This window comes from Symphalangus syndactylus, chromosome 13 (genome assembly GCF_028878055.3).
Source record: "Symphalangus syndactylus isolate Jambi chromosome 13, NHGRI_mSymSyn1-v2.1_pri, whole genome shotgun sequence".
NCBI classification, from domain to species: domain Eukaryota; kingdom Metazoa; phylum Chordata; class Mammalia; order Primates; family Hylobatidae; genus Symphalangus; species Symphalangus syndactylus.
Window position 1 is genome coordinate 108,548,314 of NC_072435.2, and position 13,620 is coordinate 108,561,933.

Here is a 13,620-nt window from a genome sequence, read left to right on the forward strand (position 1 = left end):
ACTAGATGGACAGCATGGCAGAGGCAGCGTGGGCTTCCTGGGTTCAGAGCCAGCTCTGCCACTTGCTGCTCCATGGCCTTGGCCAAGGGGCTGAACCACTCCGAGCCTCGGTATTCTTGTCTGTAATGTGGGTGTTATAACAGTACCTGCCTCTTGGGAGGATTGTGTTTTAAAAAATAATCAAAATAGAACTTAATGCATAGTAAGCACTCATAAATTAACAGTTGATAGTGTAGGAAATATTGCTGCCTTACCCACCTGTCAGTCATGAAGTCAGAAAGCACTATGTAGATAAACAGGAGGCAGCATAGCCTAGAGTTTAAGAGTATGGGCTCTGCAGCCAGACTCTCGGGTGTGAATCCTGGCTCTGCCACTTAGGGTATAACCTGAGGCACATTATTTAATTTCTCTGGGCCTCAGATGTCTCGTCTGTAAAATGGGATACTGTAGTACTAACCTCATAGGATCTTTTAAGGATTGAATGTGATAATACGTATGAAGTATTAGAACTGTCGTTGTTGTCAGATGTGATTCGTGCTCTTTGAGAAAATAGCAAGGATCAAAATGAGGTTCTGCAACGGGGTTGCACCTCAGAATTAACCGGGGGATTTTAAAACCAGAGCTTTACAAACTAAGATTTGTGGGGGTCTCCCCTGGAGATTCTGTTTTAGTGGGGCAAGGTAGGACTCAACAATCTATATTTTTAGAGATAATTCAGGCTGCCTTGCCTTATGTATGGGCCAACTTGGGCCCAGAGAGGGTAGCAAGTCTCCAAGATCTCTGGGCACTGGCCAGAGCCCAGCTCTCCTACAACACCAGCACTCCTACAACACCTGGTGTCTCTGGGCAGCCTGCCTTCTCTCCACAGGGAAGCTATGGGGTGCAGGAGGGGAAATCCTGCAGCATCTTCCCACCAGATGGCCAGCCTGAGGATGGAATATCTGCATGCCATGCCATAGTTTTATAGCTCAGGCAAACGAACAAGACCAAACAAGGAAAATTGCAAGGAAGGATTTCCACTGAACTCCAGTCTCAAATCCTTAAAGACATCCCTAGGAGTGAGGCATTTCTTCTGGGCTTTTGCCTGGTGACAGCTGGGTCTTCAGGCTTCTCTTCCTTCTCCAACTCTATGAGTCCAGTTGGCCAGGTCCTTGCGTGGATCATCAGCCTTTGGGTCTTCCCATCTTTCTATGGTGAATACAGCCAGCCCCAGAGACATGGAGGTGCAGGACACCCAGAGAGCTGCAGCAGCCGCAGAACACTACTGATTATCTTCTTTTGCTCTTTGCCATTAAACCTTAACCCTTGCACCACCAACTTCCCCCATTATGTCCCACTGAGGGCCCCTCCCCTCTGGACCTCAGGTTTCCTCCTTTCCAAAGTGGGGAGGTTGGATTTAACCAATGGTTTTCTAACTGTTTCCCAGAGCCTAGAGTTCAGCAAAAGGGCCATGAAGGGAAAAAGCACCTGGTGGGTCAGACTCCAAGACTCCTGAGCCACTTCAGCCAGAGAAAATGAAATCTTGTCTGTGTGTGTGTGGAATTCTCTGACACTTATTGGCTGTGTGACCTTGGGTAAGGGGCTTAACTACTCGGACCCTCAGCATCCTCATTTGTAAAATTGGAATTGTAACAGAACCTATATCATAGGTTGTTATACATTCACATAGCTTGCCATATGGCTAAGTTTTATAAATTTTAGCTAAAAGGGAGAATGCAGGAGGGCCATAGTAGCTTAAGAACCCACTTTCATGGCTCTGGATGGTAATGGAAGTGCGTGCGAGGGGTTTCTGGTCCTTCTTGTGCAGGAAGATGAGCTCCATAGACAATGTTATCTTTTATTTGTTTTCTTTTAAGATGAAACGCGCTGGGACCACAGGGTCAGCCCGAGGCATGGCCCTTTATGAGGAGGAGGTGAGCACTGAGCAGGAATTGAAGCCATAGTTGGGGTCTGTGCTGGGCTAGGCTAGCATCTTCCTCTTCTCTCCCTCCCTGGCCCCTTCCTCACCCATTCTCTTGCAACCACCCCCCTGTTGATTTGCCTTGAGAGCGACCCTTTGCCCAAGTTGTTTGAGCATGAGACAAGTGATGTCCTCTCCACACCTAAGCCTCTGAGGAGGGGGCAGCCCCTTTCTCTCATACCCAGGATGCCCACCAGGTTTTTGGCCTTGTTGTCAGAAGCTCTGTTGACAATTCTACTGACTAGGGCAATGGCACACTCCTTTCTTGGAGTAGATGCATTCTTTGAGCTGTGTGCGTGGCAGAAACTGAACTAAGCCTTCATACTGTCTGCCTGGGTCCCTCATATGACCCCAAGGACTGCCCTTTAAGAAGACTGGTTGTGTTAAGGGAGTCTGAGATCAGAGGCAAGAATCTGTCTGGGGCCAGGGTCAAAGCTCAGTCCTGGGTTACAGCCAAAGCCAATCAGTGACCCAGAGCAAGTTAATCTGTGCTCACAGTCAGAGTCCATTTATGTCTAAGTCAAAGGGAAGCCATTGGTCCCCATGTGCCTGAGACTGGTCCTCAACTTTCACCTTTGGCTCCTCCTTGGAGGCTAGGCCGTCTGCTGTCCCTGGTGCTGGCTCCCTAGAGCTGGCCAAGCTCCGCCTGCCCTTCATAGGTTCTTCCCTAATGCTCGTCATTCACATTTCCTGGCCCCCTCCCCTCCAAGGCCCACACTGCCTTTTCCCTCAATGCAGCAGGTGGAGCGTACTGGTGACATCGAGGAGCGTGGCAAGATCCTGGTCTCCCTCATGTACAGCACACAGCAGGGAGGCCTCATTGTGGGCATCATACGCTGCGTGCACTTGGCTGCCATGGACGCTAATGGCTACTCAGATCCATTCGTCAAGCTGTAAGTCAATGCTTTGGGGCTACAGGTGGGCCCTGAAGGAGTCCTGGAGCCTTAGAAAAGGAGAACCAGAGAGTTTCACCAAGATCATTGTACACTGAGACCCAGAGAGGGCAAGGAACCTGCCCAAGGTCACAGTGAAACAAATACCTACAACTGGCAAGAATGTGGGTCTGGAGTCTCAGGCAGTCAAACTGGTGTGTCACTTGCCCACAGGCAAAGCTTTGTGGCTCTGCCCTCTTGAGGGCCTGCTGATGGCACTACAACTAAGCTGATTAGTTATAGTAGCCCCATTTGTAGCTCCCAGGAGTTGGCTGCACACCCCTCGGACTGCTCAGACCTCCACCACCAAAGAGACCATCTGGCATTTTCCAGATTCATTCTGCAAATGCTCAGAAAAAAAAAATGCCTTCAATCTGGGGTCTGTTCCAGTAATCTCATCATGGAGAATAAAAGAGACTCCGTTATCTGTGTTAGTCCAGATCCTCTGAGAAGAAGATGCCAAAATAGGATTAAGCAGACAAAGGGTTTATCAGGGGAAATGCCCATTCCAGGAAGTCTGGGGGGAGTCAGGGGAGAAAGGGAGAGATGTTAGACTACAATGCAAGTCTGACCTGAGTGAGGGGAATAGGTAGGGAAGTTGGAGGGAAGCATTCCAGATATAAGTTCAGTAAGGCCACCAGGGAGTCCTCAAGCCAAAACTGGCCATCAGACATGTCCTGTATCTCATAGGAGTGGGCCGACCTTAGCATCCCTGCAAGGCCCAGTCATTGGCTGGGAGCATGGCCTTGACACAACTATGTCATGGACTTCCAAGCACTGCATCCAGGGCCTTGGTCAGTTATGCTTCCTGTAGCTGGAGGTCTGCCAGGTGCAATCTCATAGCCACCGCTGTGTCAGACATCAGGCCTTATTCTCATCTCTGCCAGCTGTGCTGGCTGTGGACTCTAAGCAAGTTATTTCGCTTCTCATTCAGTTTCTTCATTAGTAAAATGGAGACAAGAGTTCCACTTATCTCCAAGAGTGGGCTTAGGGCTCAAATGAGATAGCACAAAGAAAGCAACCAGAATTGAGCCTGGTACAGAAATGTTTAGCACCTCAGTAGAATTCTGCTGGCCTTGGGGCAGCAACATGTATGTTTCTGTGGATGTGGATCTCCATGGAGCATGGAGCCTCCAGTATGCTCTAGCTATGTGACCTGGGGCTCATAGCTTAACATCTCTAGGCCTCAGTGTGCTCAGCTGCAAAATGGACAGAGTAATCCTGTGTATTAGTTCAGGTCCTCCAAGAAGGAAACACCAAGAGAAGATAAGGTGTGCGAGAGATTTGTTGGAGAAATGCCCGTAGAGGAGATGAGGAATCCAGAGGGGACCCATAGAGACCACAGACCTTGCTACAGGTATGATCCCTGTGGAGCAGAGAAGGAAGGAAGTTTGGGTAGAAACAATCTTAGGCTGCAGTGCAGCTCCAAGGAAGCTGCACTGTTTCATCCAAGGTGTTGGAGAATCCTTGAGCACAGTCACGCATCAGAGGAGTCCTGCATTTCCCAGAAATGGGGCTGCCTAGTGTCCCTGCTAGGGTCAGTTATTGGCTAAGAACACTTGTGGGAAGCGTGGCTTCAGCAAGAACATCATGAATACAGAGCCCAGTAGCTTGTTCGTCAATTTTACCCCCTGCAATTGGAGAATGCAGGCTGAGAGGTACATTTTCAAGGGGTCTGGTACACAGTAAATGCTCAATAAATACCTGCCATTATGGTTATAAACAACCACCGTCACTGTCCTTACTCATGGCAAAGAGTATTTACTAATATCCCCTCCAGTTGGGAGACACTCCCCCCACCTCCACTGCCTCTGATAACAGAAAGCAATACTTCCCTTTAGTCCATGGCCAAAGAACAGATTCATGTGGGCTGTCTTTCAGATTTCCTTTGAATGAAGATTTAGTTAACAAAGAACACACACGTCAGGGACAAGTTTGGTTTCTAAGAGTAATTTGATTTTATTTCCTCTATGACCCAAGAGAGGAAATGAGCTCGAGGGGTGCTGTCCAGCACTCCATTAGAGGTCAGCCATGTGCAGATTGGTTTTCTTAAATAATTATCTCTACCACCCCCTCCCCCATCCACCCAACCCTTCCAGAAGAACTAGAATTGCTGTGGTCACCAGTGAAGCAGCTGACCTGCTGGGTGCAGTTATGGGAGACCACTAAGCAGTTTCTGATCAAATAAAGATTTTTTAAAGCCAGAACTTCCCATTATTTTTGCTTAGCTCTTTGGTAACTTTTAATTCCTCATTTTTGTCTCTTCTTAAAAATTATCCTCAAAATCACTTCTGTAGATGAGAATGAAATGTTTGCCCTCTTTACAGGTCAAGAAACGGAGGCACAGTAAAGTTATGCTCACGTTTAAAGTTTCTCCGCTGGTGACAACCTGAATCAGAATCCAAATGTCCCAGCCCTTAGGAGTGTTTAGCCCATTGTGTTTACTCACCCAGGAAATATTTTGTTTTGTTTGGTTTGTGTTTTGTTCTCTCTCTCTTTTTTTCAAGAGACAGGGTCTCGCTTTATCGCCCAGGCTGTAGTGCAGTGGTGTGATCATAGCTCACGGCAGCCTCAGACTCTGGGGCTCGAGAGATCCTTCCACCTCAGCCTCCTGAGTACCTGGGACTGCAGGCATACACCACCGTGCCCAGATAATTTTTGTTATTTTTTATAGAGACAGGCTCTCGCTATGTTGCCCAGGCTGGTCTGGAACTCCTGGGCTCAAGTGATCCTCCCGCTTTGGCCTCCTAAAGTGCAGAGATTACAGGCACGAGCCACCATACCCAGCCTCACCCAGAAAATATTGATTGAGTACCTACTATGTGCCAGACATTGGGCCTCACTGGAAAAGAGCCCTGTAGGCAGAAGAAACAGTTTGCTCAAAGGCCCTTGAGTGGAAAGGAGAAGTAAGGAGTGGGTTGAGGAGGATGGCATAAGGTTAGGCTGGGATGGAGCAGAAACCCAACACACAGGGTCTTAAGGCCACATGAAGGATTTTGAACTCTCCCCTGAGTTTAAAAGGAACTCAGTATATAGTTTTAAGCAGTGGAGTGACAGTGATCAGATTTGCATCTTCCCCTTTCTGTGCATACACCCAGCATCTCTCTAGGGATTGCGGGCAGCCTAAGGTGAGATAGATGGTAAAATGCCAGGCACCACCAGCCATGGCCATCAATTTGACTTATGGGGAGAAAGTGAACATGCTAAGAACACAGACTCCAGATGCAACATCTGGATTCAATCCCAGCTGTGTGAGCTAGGGCACACTTCTAACTCTCTGGATCTCAGTTCCTGTGTCTGTAAACTGAGTGGTTGTGGTTCTACCGCCTAGGGTCATGTGGGGATTAAATATGCCTAAGGTGCTCAGTCAAGTGCCTGGTACCAAGCAGATGCTCTAATGCATATTGGTCATTATCAATGTTGATCCCTTTCTGATTTATTCATCAATTCACCCTGATAAAGAAGGGGCCTTTGGGGTCAAGAGGCTGTTCTTATTCATTAAATGTCATCCATAATAGCATGTTGTGTCGCCTCCCAGCTGGCTGAAACCGGACATGGGAAAGAAGGCCAAACACAAGACTCAAATTAAAAAGAAAACCTTGAATCCCGAATTCAATGAGGTAAGGCTGCCCCATTCTTTTTCATGCTCTGGGATATTTGCTGAGTGTTAGAGAGGCACAAATTCCTACTAGAAGGTTGTAAGTCACATAAAAAAAAAAACTTTCTGTGATAGATCAGATTGAATTATCTAAAGAAGCAGGAATGAGTTCCTTGTCACTGGAAGAAATCAAGCCTAAGACAAAAGCCCACAGGTTAGGAATGTCATAGGGAGGATGCAGTGTTTGGGAAGAGATTGAACTAACTCATCTCCAACGTCTTCACCAATTCAAGTAGTCTCTAATACTGAAATTCAAGGGAATAAATAGGTACAGTGATGCTCTTTACCATCCATCCCGTTGACACTGCCCTGTCCTTCACTCCTCATGTCCGTCCAGTGCATCAAGTCCTGTTGAAACCACTGTCTGGACACCCATTGAATGTGCTCCTTCCTCTCCATTCTCACTGCTACTGTCTTGCCTCAGACCCTGACATTTCAGGCCTGGACGGTTGCAGTAGATTCCTAACTCATTTCTTTGTGCTTGGCACCTCCGCCACGTAAGTTTGAGCTTTGTAAAACACAAATCTGAATTTGTCACCCCCTTGCTTCAGTAACTCAACAATGGCTCTCGAATTTCTTAGTATGACAATCAAGCCCTTTCAAACTCGCCTCCATCCCTGCCTTGTCTCATACACCCCCTCCTCAAGTGACACTCACCTCCATGCAGGTCTCTTTACACCTGCTGCTCCCTTTTCCTGGACTGTCCTCTCCCTCTCTTCCTCTCTGGAAATCTCTTACTCATTCCTCAGGACTCAGCAGCAGAATTACCTCCTGCAGATGTGCTTCCTCTGTTTCCAGACACTGTGCATCCGTCCGGTTTCCAAATCCAGTGAAATCTGGATTTCACTTCTCTGTGGACAAGCCTGTCAGACAGAGAAGGGTTAATGAAGGGTTGAATGGAGGAAACAGTGGAAGAGTAAATGAGTTCTAATCTAAACCACATGTATGGTTCTGATCTAGACCTAAATAAAGACAAAGAAGTGCCATGAGAAATGTCTCAAAGTGCCATGAGACACCAGCTCTGAGCCTGGAGCCACATGCCTGAGCCTTGCTCCACGCGCAGGGCAGGAAGGAGTCCATGTCCATGCTTATGCCTGCCTAGAGCAGCCCTGGGTGCTGTTCTACCCCCACTGAATCTCCTTTCTCTGCCCTGCTCCTGAAATCTGATGTTGGGTCTGAGCTGGCTAATATTGATTTTAATCACATATTGCAAAGTAGAAAAGGGAAGTTACAGCACAGTAGGTTTAGTATTGTTTGCTTAAAAAAAGAAAAAGAAAAAGAAAAATATACACCCATATACACCCATATACACCCACATACACCCATATACACCCACATGTGGAATGTGCTGTGTAAACAGAGTTCAGAATAATCACTGGGCAGTCAGCTCAGCCCTTCCTCTCTAGGCCCCTCTTTCAGCGGAACCCCTGATTTCCTAACTCATATCATGGATCTTGAGTAAGGAGCCATTTATAGCTGTACTGCCCTACACCCTCCTGGAATCTGAGCAAGTCACAAAACATGAAATCCGAATAAACTCATTAGCTGTGAATCTAGACCAGACACCATATCGCATAACAAACTGATGCAAAAATAGTTTTCAATGTTGGTCCTCGGCGTTGGGAAAATCCACACACTACTGGAGAGAAAGCAAACCTCTGAAGGAAAGCTTTTGCCAAAACACTTTCAAAACTGTCAAATGTTAAAAGTTAAGTTCCACTTATTTGGGGAATAGGTAGTGCAGTCACATATTTCAAAATTCAGAAAGCGCAAAGGGGTATCCAATCAAAGTCCCCCTCCTACTGGGGTAGCGGGATTTATTCATCAATAAGGTGCCTTGTTGGCACCTACTTCATTTCTTATGAAACAAATATATTATCAATTTCTGAGATGTATATACATATACAAAGCAAGTATATGTGTAACCAGCTTTCTTATTGTACACAAATGTTATCACAGTATAGCCACTATTCTCCATCGTAAAATGTCGCGAACTCAAACATTCACTTCTCAAAATCTATTCTAAGTAAATCATCATGGATGTACATAATGATTTAGCTTCAAGGGTTACTTTTTTTTTTTTTAACATATTTAATGATATAGGTTGATTTGTTTGTTTGTTTGTTTTGAGACAGGATCTCGCTCTGTCACCCAGGCTGGAGTGCAATGGTGTGATCTCAGCCCACTGCAACTTCCACCTTCTGGGCTCAAACAATTCTCCTGCTTCAGCCTCCCAAGTAGCTGGGATTACAAGTGTGCACCACCACACCTGGCTAATTTTTTGCATTTTTAGTAAATACTGGGATTCACTGTGTTTGCCAGGCTGGTCTCGAACTCCTGGCCTCAAGAGGTCTACCCAGCCTTGGCCTCCCAAAGTGCTGGGATTATAGGCATGAGCCACCACACCCAGCTGCTACAAGGGTGACTTTTATGGTATTTTTGATGATAGTGAAAAATTGGAAATAACCTAAATATCCTTAGGGATTAGGTTACGGCCACACAGCCACACAGTCACACAGCCATAAGTTTGAGCTTTGTAAAACACAGCCACACAGTCACACAGCTACAGAGCCACACAGCCACATAGCCACATATCCATTAAATGCAGCCATTTGAAATGATGATGTAGAAAAATATTTGAGAACATGCTAAGTTGGTTTTTGCCCAAAGTTGTAAATGAAAAACGAAGTGACAATACCGTATGTTCAGCATTACTTAGTTAACAAAAAATTTATACATCACTGTGAACACATGTGGGGGAATGTTGACATGGTTATTCTTGGGTAGTTGGATTACTGGGAATTGGGGGTGGGGGGTTCTTCTTTGTTTTAGCAATGAACATAAAATGAATTTTGTAATTAGACAGAAAAGCTATTTTTAAAAAACCAGATTGTCTGGGAACATATGTACTCAGTCCACTTTATTTATTTATTTATTTATTTATTTATTTATTTATTTATTTTTGAGACAGAGTCTCGCTCTGTGGCCCAGGCTGGAGTGCAGTGGCGTGATCTTGGCTCACTGCAACCTCCACCTCCCTGGTTCAAGTGATTCTCCTGCCTCAGCTTCCCAAATAGCTGCAATTACAGGTGCCCACCACCATGCCTGGCTAATTTTTGTATTTTTAGTAGAGATGGGGTTTCACCATGTTGGTCAGGCTGTTCTCGAACTCGTGACCTCAAATGAGCCACCACCTTGGCCTCCCAAAGTGCTGGGATTACAGGTGTGAGCCACCGGGCCCGGCCACTTCAACTACTTTTAATCCCTAAGCAATAAAAAAGGAGATGCCCCTTCAGAAGCTACCAGAGGGGAAGGACTGAGTTCATGGCCATTTACCTACAAGGAAACTTGAGCTCTATTAGAAAAACCTCACCAGCCTTCCCAATTTCAAACAGAAAATTCACTGAAAAGAGGATGACAGTGCTTTGTTACACAGAGTGTTTGTTGGAAGGGGATCACTGGACCTGGGGCAGAGGATCGGAGCAGGAAGACCTCCTTGCTCCCAGAATGCCAGCTCAAGGACCTCTCCTTGGCCCATAACCCCTAGGACTTGGCCTCTTACCTCCCAATGCTGTGGGTTCAGGGGGTTCTTACCCACGTCTTCCTCTGTTGTATCCAGGAGTTTTTCTATGACATCAAACACAGTGACCTGGCAAAGAAGTCACTGGACATTTCAGTCTGGGACTATGACATCGGCAAGTCCAATGATTACATCGGTGAGTGTTCGTAACTCCAGAGAAAACGCCCTCCTCTGTCCTCCCCAGAACAGGAGAGCCTTATCCAGGGCTACAGAGAGTTGAGGTCATTGCTTTTCTTTTGGCAACCTCATTGTTCAAATGCTAAATTGAGACCCATGATCCTGACCTTGGTCCAATTTGAGGATGTCTTTACATGAAAAGGCTTACAAAACTTGATTATTTGTTGAACAAATCACCTCCAGTGGGGTAATTAAATCACAGGAGAGATGTGCGTTCTCTGCAGAAAGCAGGGTGCAAAAGAATTCTTCTTAATTTATTTGCATGTCCAGGATAAAATTTTTGATTTTTTAGTTCCTGTCTGAATCATGAGGAAGAAAATCAATTAAAGATGAAGCAGGGGGGTGGGGACTCCAGGCAAGGGACAGAGCCTGAGCTAAGGGGTAAAGACAGGATTGAGCAGGATGATGAACCTCTTTGGAAACAGACAATGAGTTCCCAGAAGTAGTGGGAGATAAGTTTCAGTGAGTAGAATGGTGATTTGTAGAAAGCCTTTAAAAATACAGTGAAATTATGATTCAGTGGAACAGTAGGGAGCCATTGCAGGTTCTTGAGGCAGAGAAGGACAGTATTAATAATAATAATAACAACAACAACAGCAACAACTTTATAACAGCTCTCTATAGAGTATGGATCCCAGGTTGCTGGGGGGTCACTGCTTGGTGCAGTTTCTCCCCCAACTACACATTAGGGTCTAGAATGACCTCTATTCTGACCACCTGCTCCTATCTTCCCATCTATCCTCCAGGAGGCTGCCAGCTGGGGATCTCTGCCAAGGGAGAGCGCTTAAAACACTGGTATGAGTGTCTGAAAAATAAAGACAAGAAGATAGAGCGCTGGCACCAGCTACAGAATGAGAACCACGTGTCAAGTGATTAGGCTAGTGCCCAGGTCCCCAACTCCACGTCCCAGGTCCCCCCCAGCCTGCCCTAGCTGCCCACCGCACCCTGATCTCTCTTCTCTATGCCTACCTCCCCCCATACCCTGCTGATCTCCCTGAGCCTGCCTTTGAGCCCCCGTCACGTTGGGCACTGCTGCCAAAGACTCCCTCCTCCCTGATGCTGGGATGTGGGCTCTGAATACAGCCCCTCTCTGGTCCCTGGGATGGAGCAATGGGGATGGGGTTGGGGAGATGTTTACAAAGAGGTTGATCATTTAATAACCTCTCAGTTTGGGTAAATTACAAAGGTTCTTCATCATTTAGGACTGTTTTTAGACCCTCCTAGCCTTGAACACACACACACACACACACCCCCTTTCATTCCCTGTGTTGTGTCTCTGTATACCCTCAGTTGTCAGCAGACCCAGACAATGCTGTGAGAGAAGCATTGGGGCAGAAATAGAGCCTCCAGGCTCCCACTGCCCCCTGAGATGCACACCCTGATTGGCAGCAAAACAGACTGCTGTGTTCAGGAACACACCCTCCCTGCTCCAAGTGCACCAAGACGCAAATGCACGGAATTCACCAGGGGCTTGGACGTTCTCCTCTTTCCGAATGTCACCTGTGTGCTTCCTAGCAAAACAAAAACAAACGACAACAAAAAACCCTTCCTCTGTCGCCTTTTCTCCTCCTCCCTCTTCTTTCCCTTTCATCATAGTAGATTCTTTCTCAGCCTCTCCCCTCTCCTTTCTCTCCCTGCCTTTCTCCCCTTTGCCTTTCTCTCTCTCTAAAGCAGTAATGCCACAAAAACAACAGCGAAAAAAATGTATGTTAACCCAGCCTCACCTCCTTCCTCTCACCAGCCTGACCTGGAAACTGAGAAACTGGCCCATACCTGAGATTCCACTTGGACCCACGCTTCTTAAGTGACCCACTCCTCCTGTTGTCAGAGCCAGACATTCCCAGGGCTTGGGCCAATGGCTGGCACTGCCCTGAGTGCATGGCAGCATCCCTCAAGCTGTGTAGATGCCCCATAGAGAGGCTCTGTCATCCGTGGGCTCCCCGGGTGGGCACAGAGGCATTTAGAGGACCAGGGCTATGGGTCTGAGGGAGCCTCATCCAAAGCCTCCAGCCTTTCTCCTTTCTCCGCTCTTAGATAAATGAACAAGCTACCCTCCTCCCCATGCCCTTTGACTCTGTTTCATTGACTCTCTCGCATCCCGTCTCTCACTCAGAACCCCCTCCAGTCTCTCTGTCTCTCTTTGTCTGTCTCTCTGTCTCCTGCACTCTCTTTACTAAGCTTTCTGGGAGCATCAAATAATATCATGGCTATGGAACAGTAGAGAGAGACAGGCCTGATGCCAAAGGCTTTGGGCTCATCATCAATCTTTCCCTTTCTTCCTATAAAAAAAAATTATTTTAAAAAGGAGGAAAAGGCAACGTGGGCAAACATTACAAATTTGAGGTTGAGGTCAGGCAATCTTCAATGCCCTGTGAGAAAGGTTTGATTTTCCCAATTTCAATGAAGTCTTCCCTCATGAAAATCACCCCCAGTCATCCCAAACCCCTGACATTCTCTACAGAAGCATCAGATAGACACTCAAACTCTCACTTTCCCCAAATCACATCTCTTATCTTTTCAATGCCCTCCACCCTCAGCTCCCTGCACAATTCATGAGAGGACTCAGTCTTGCCTTGAATAACCATCTTCTAAACATCGAGCTCTTCACCTTCCCCAAGGTGGCCAATAGCTTCCTGGCTGCCATCTTTCCTTTTGACCTTATCTTTCCCCATTAGTCCCTGGTGGCACCTACTCTCAGCCCACCTCCCCCGCCACAGTTTCCCCTTAGGAGACAGCATGCTGGCTGTGTCGCCCAAGCCTGATGCTGGTGTAGGCGCTGGAATCAGCATGCAGCAAGCTCACAGTGCCCCTGGTCTGGGTGCACGCTCTCCCCGACAAATGTAACCACCTCCCTGCCTAGAATACACACACGTCCTCCGGTGCATGCACAACCACCCAGCATCTTTCTTTGTGATGATGTAGCCAAAAATAAAGTAGGAACATCCAGGAAAACGAGTGGTCTGCAGTTTTCCTTTCTGGTTTCTGCGAAGTCTTCCTCCCTACCAGGACATATGCTATTCTGTTAGTCAGAATTTAATGAGCATCTACTATGTTCCAGGCACTGGGGACAGACGTGTTCTCTGCCCATGAGGAGTTTGCTTTCTGGTGGATTTTATCTTGGGCAGGTGGGCCTAAGGTGACTTGGCTGACTCCACACCCTTCTAGAAGAATACCTTTGGCTGGTGCCTACCAAACAGGAAGGCAACATCCTCATCCTCCTCCTGCTGCTACAAGACCTGGGAAAAGTCCCAAGTGGTTGCAGAATCAGAAATTGCCAAAGCTAAAAAAGAACATAAAATTGAGCCACAACCTA

At 46.9% G+C, this 13,620-nt stretch overlaps 1 protein-coding gene across 6 annotated transcripts in view; it reads left to right on the forward strand.

The window, feature by feature from the left end:
* The window catches only part of RPH3A (rabphilin 3A), a 331,945-nt gene extending 318,686 nt beyond the window's left edge, over positions 1 to 13,259 (forward strand). For all 6 annotated transcript variants that reach the window (XM_055236769.2, XM_063614450.1, XM_055236770.2 and 3 more), the window contains 5 exons: positions 1,857 to 1,913; positions 2,699 to 2,853; positions 6,431 to 6,512; positions 10,170 to 10,266; positions 11,054 to 13,259. In XM_055236769.2, coding sequence (XP_055092744.1) covers positions 1,857 to 1,913; positions 2,699 to 2,853; positions 6,431 to 6,512; positions 10,170 to 10,266; positions 11,054 to 11,184 — 522 coding nt within the window. In that variant the 3' untranslated portion in view covers positions 11,185 to 13,259. The remainder of the gene's footprint in view (positions 1 to 1,856; positions 1,914 to 2,698; positions 2,854 to 6,430; positions 6,513 to 10,169; positions 10,267 to 11,053) is intronic.
* Positions 13,260 to 13,620: the final 361 nt, after the last annotated feature.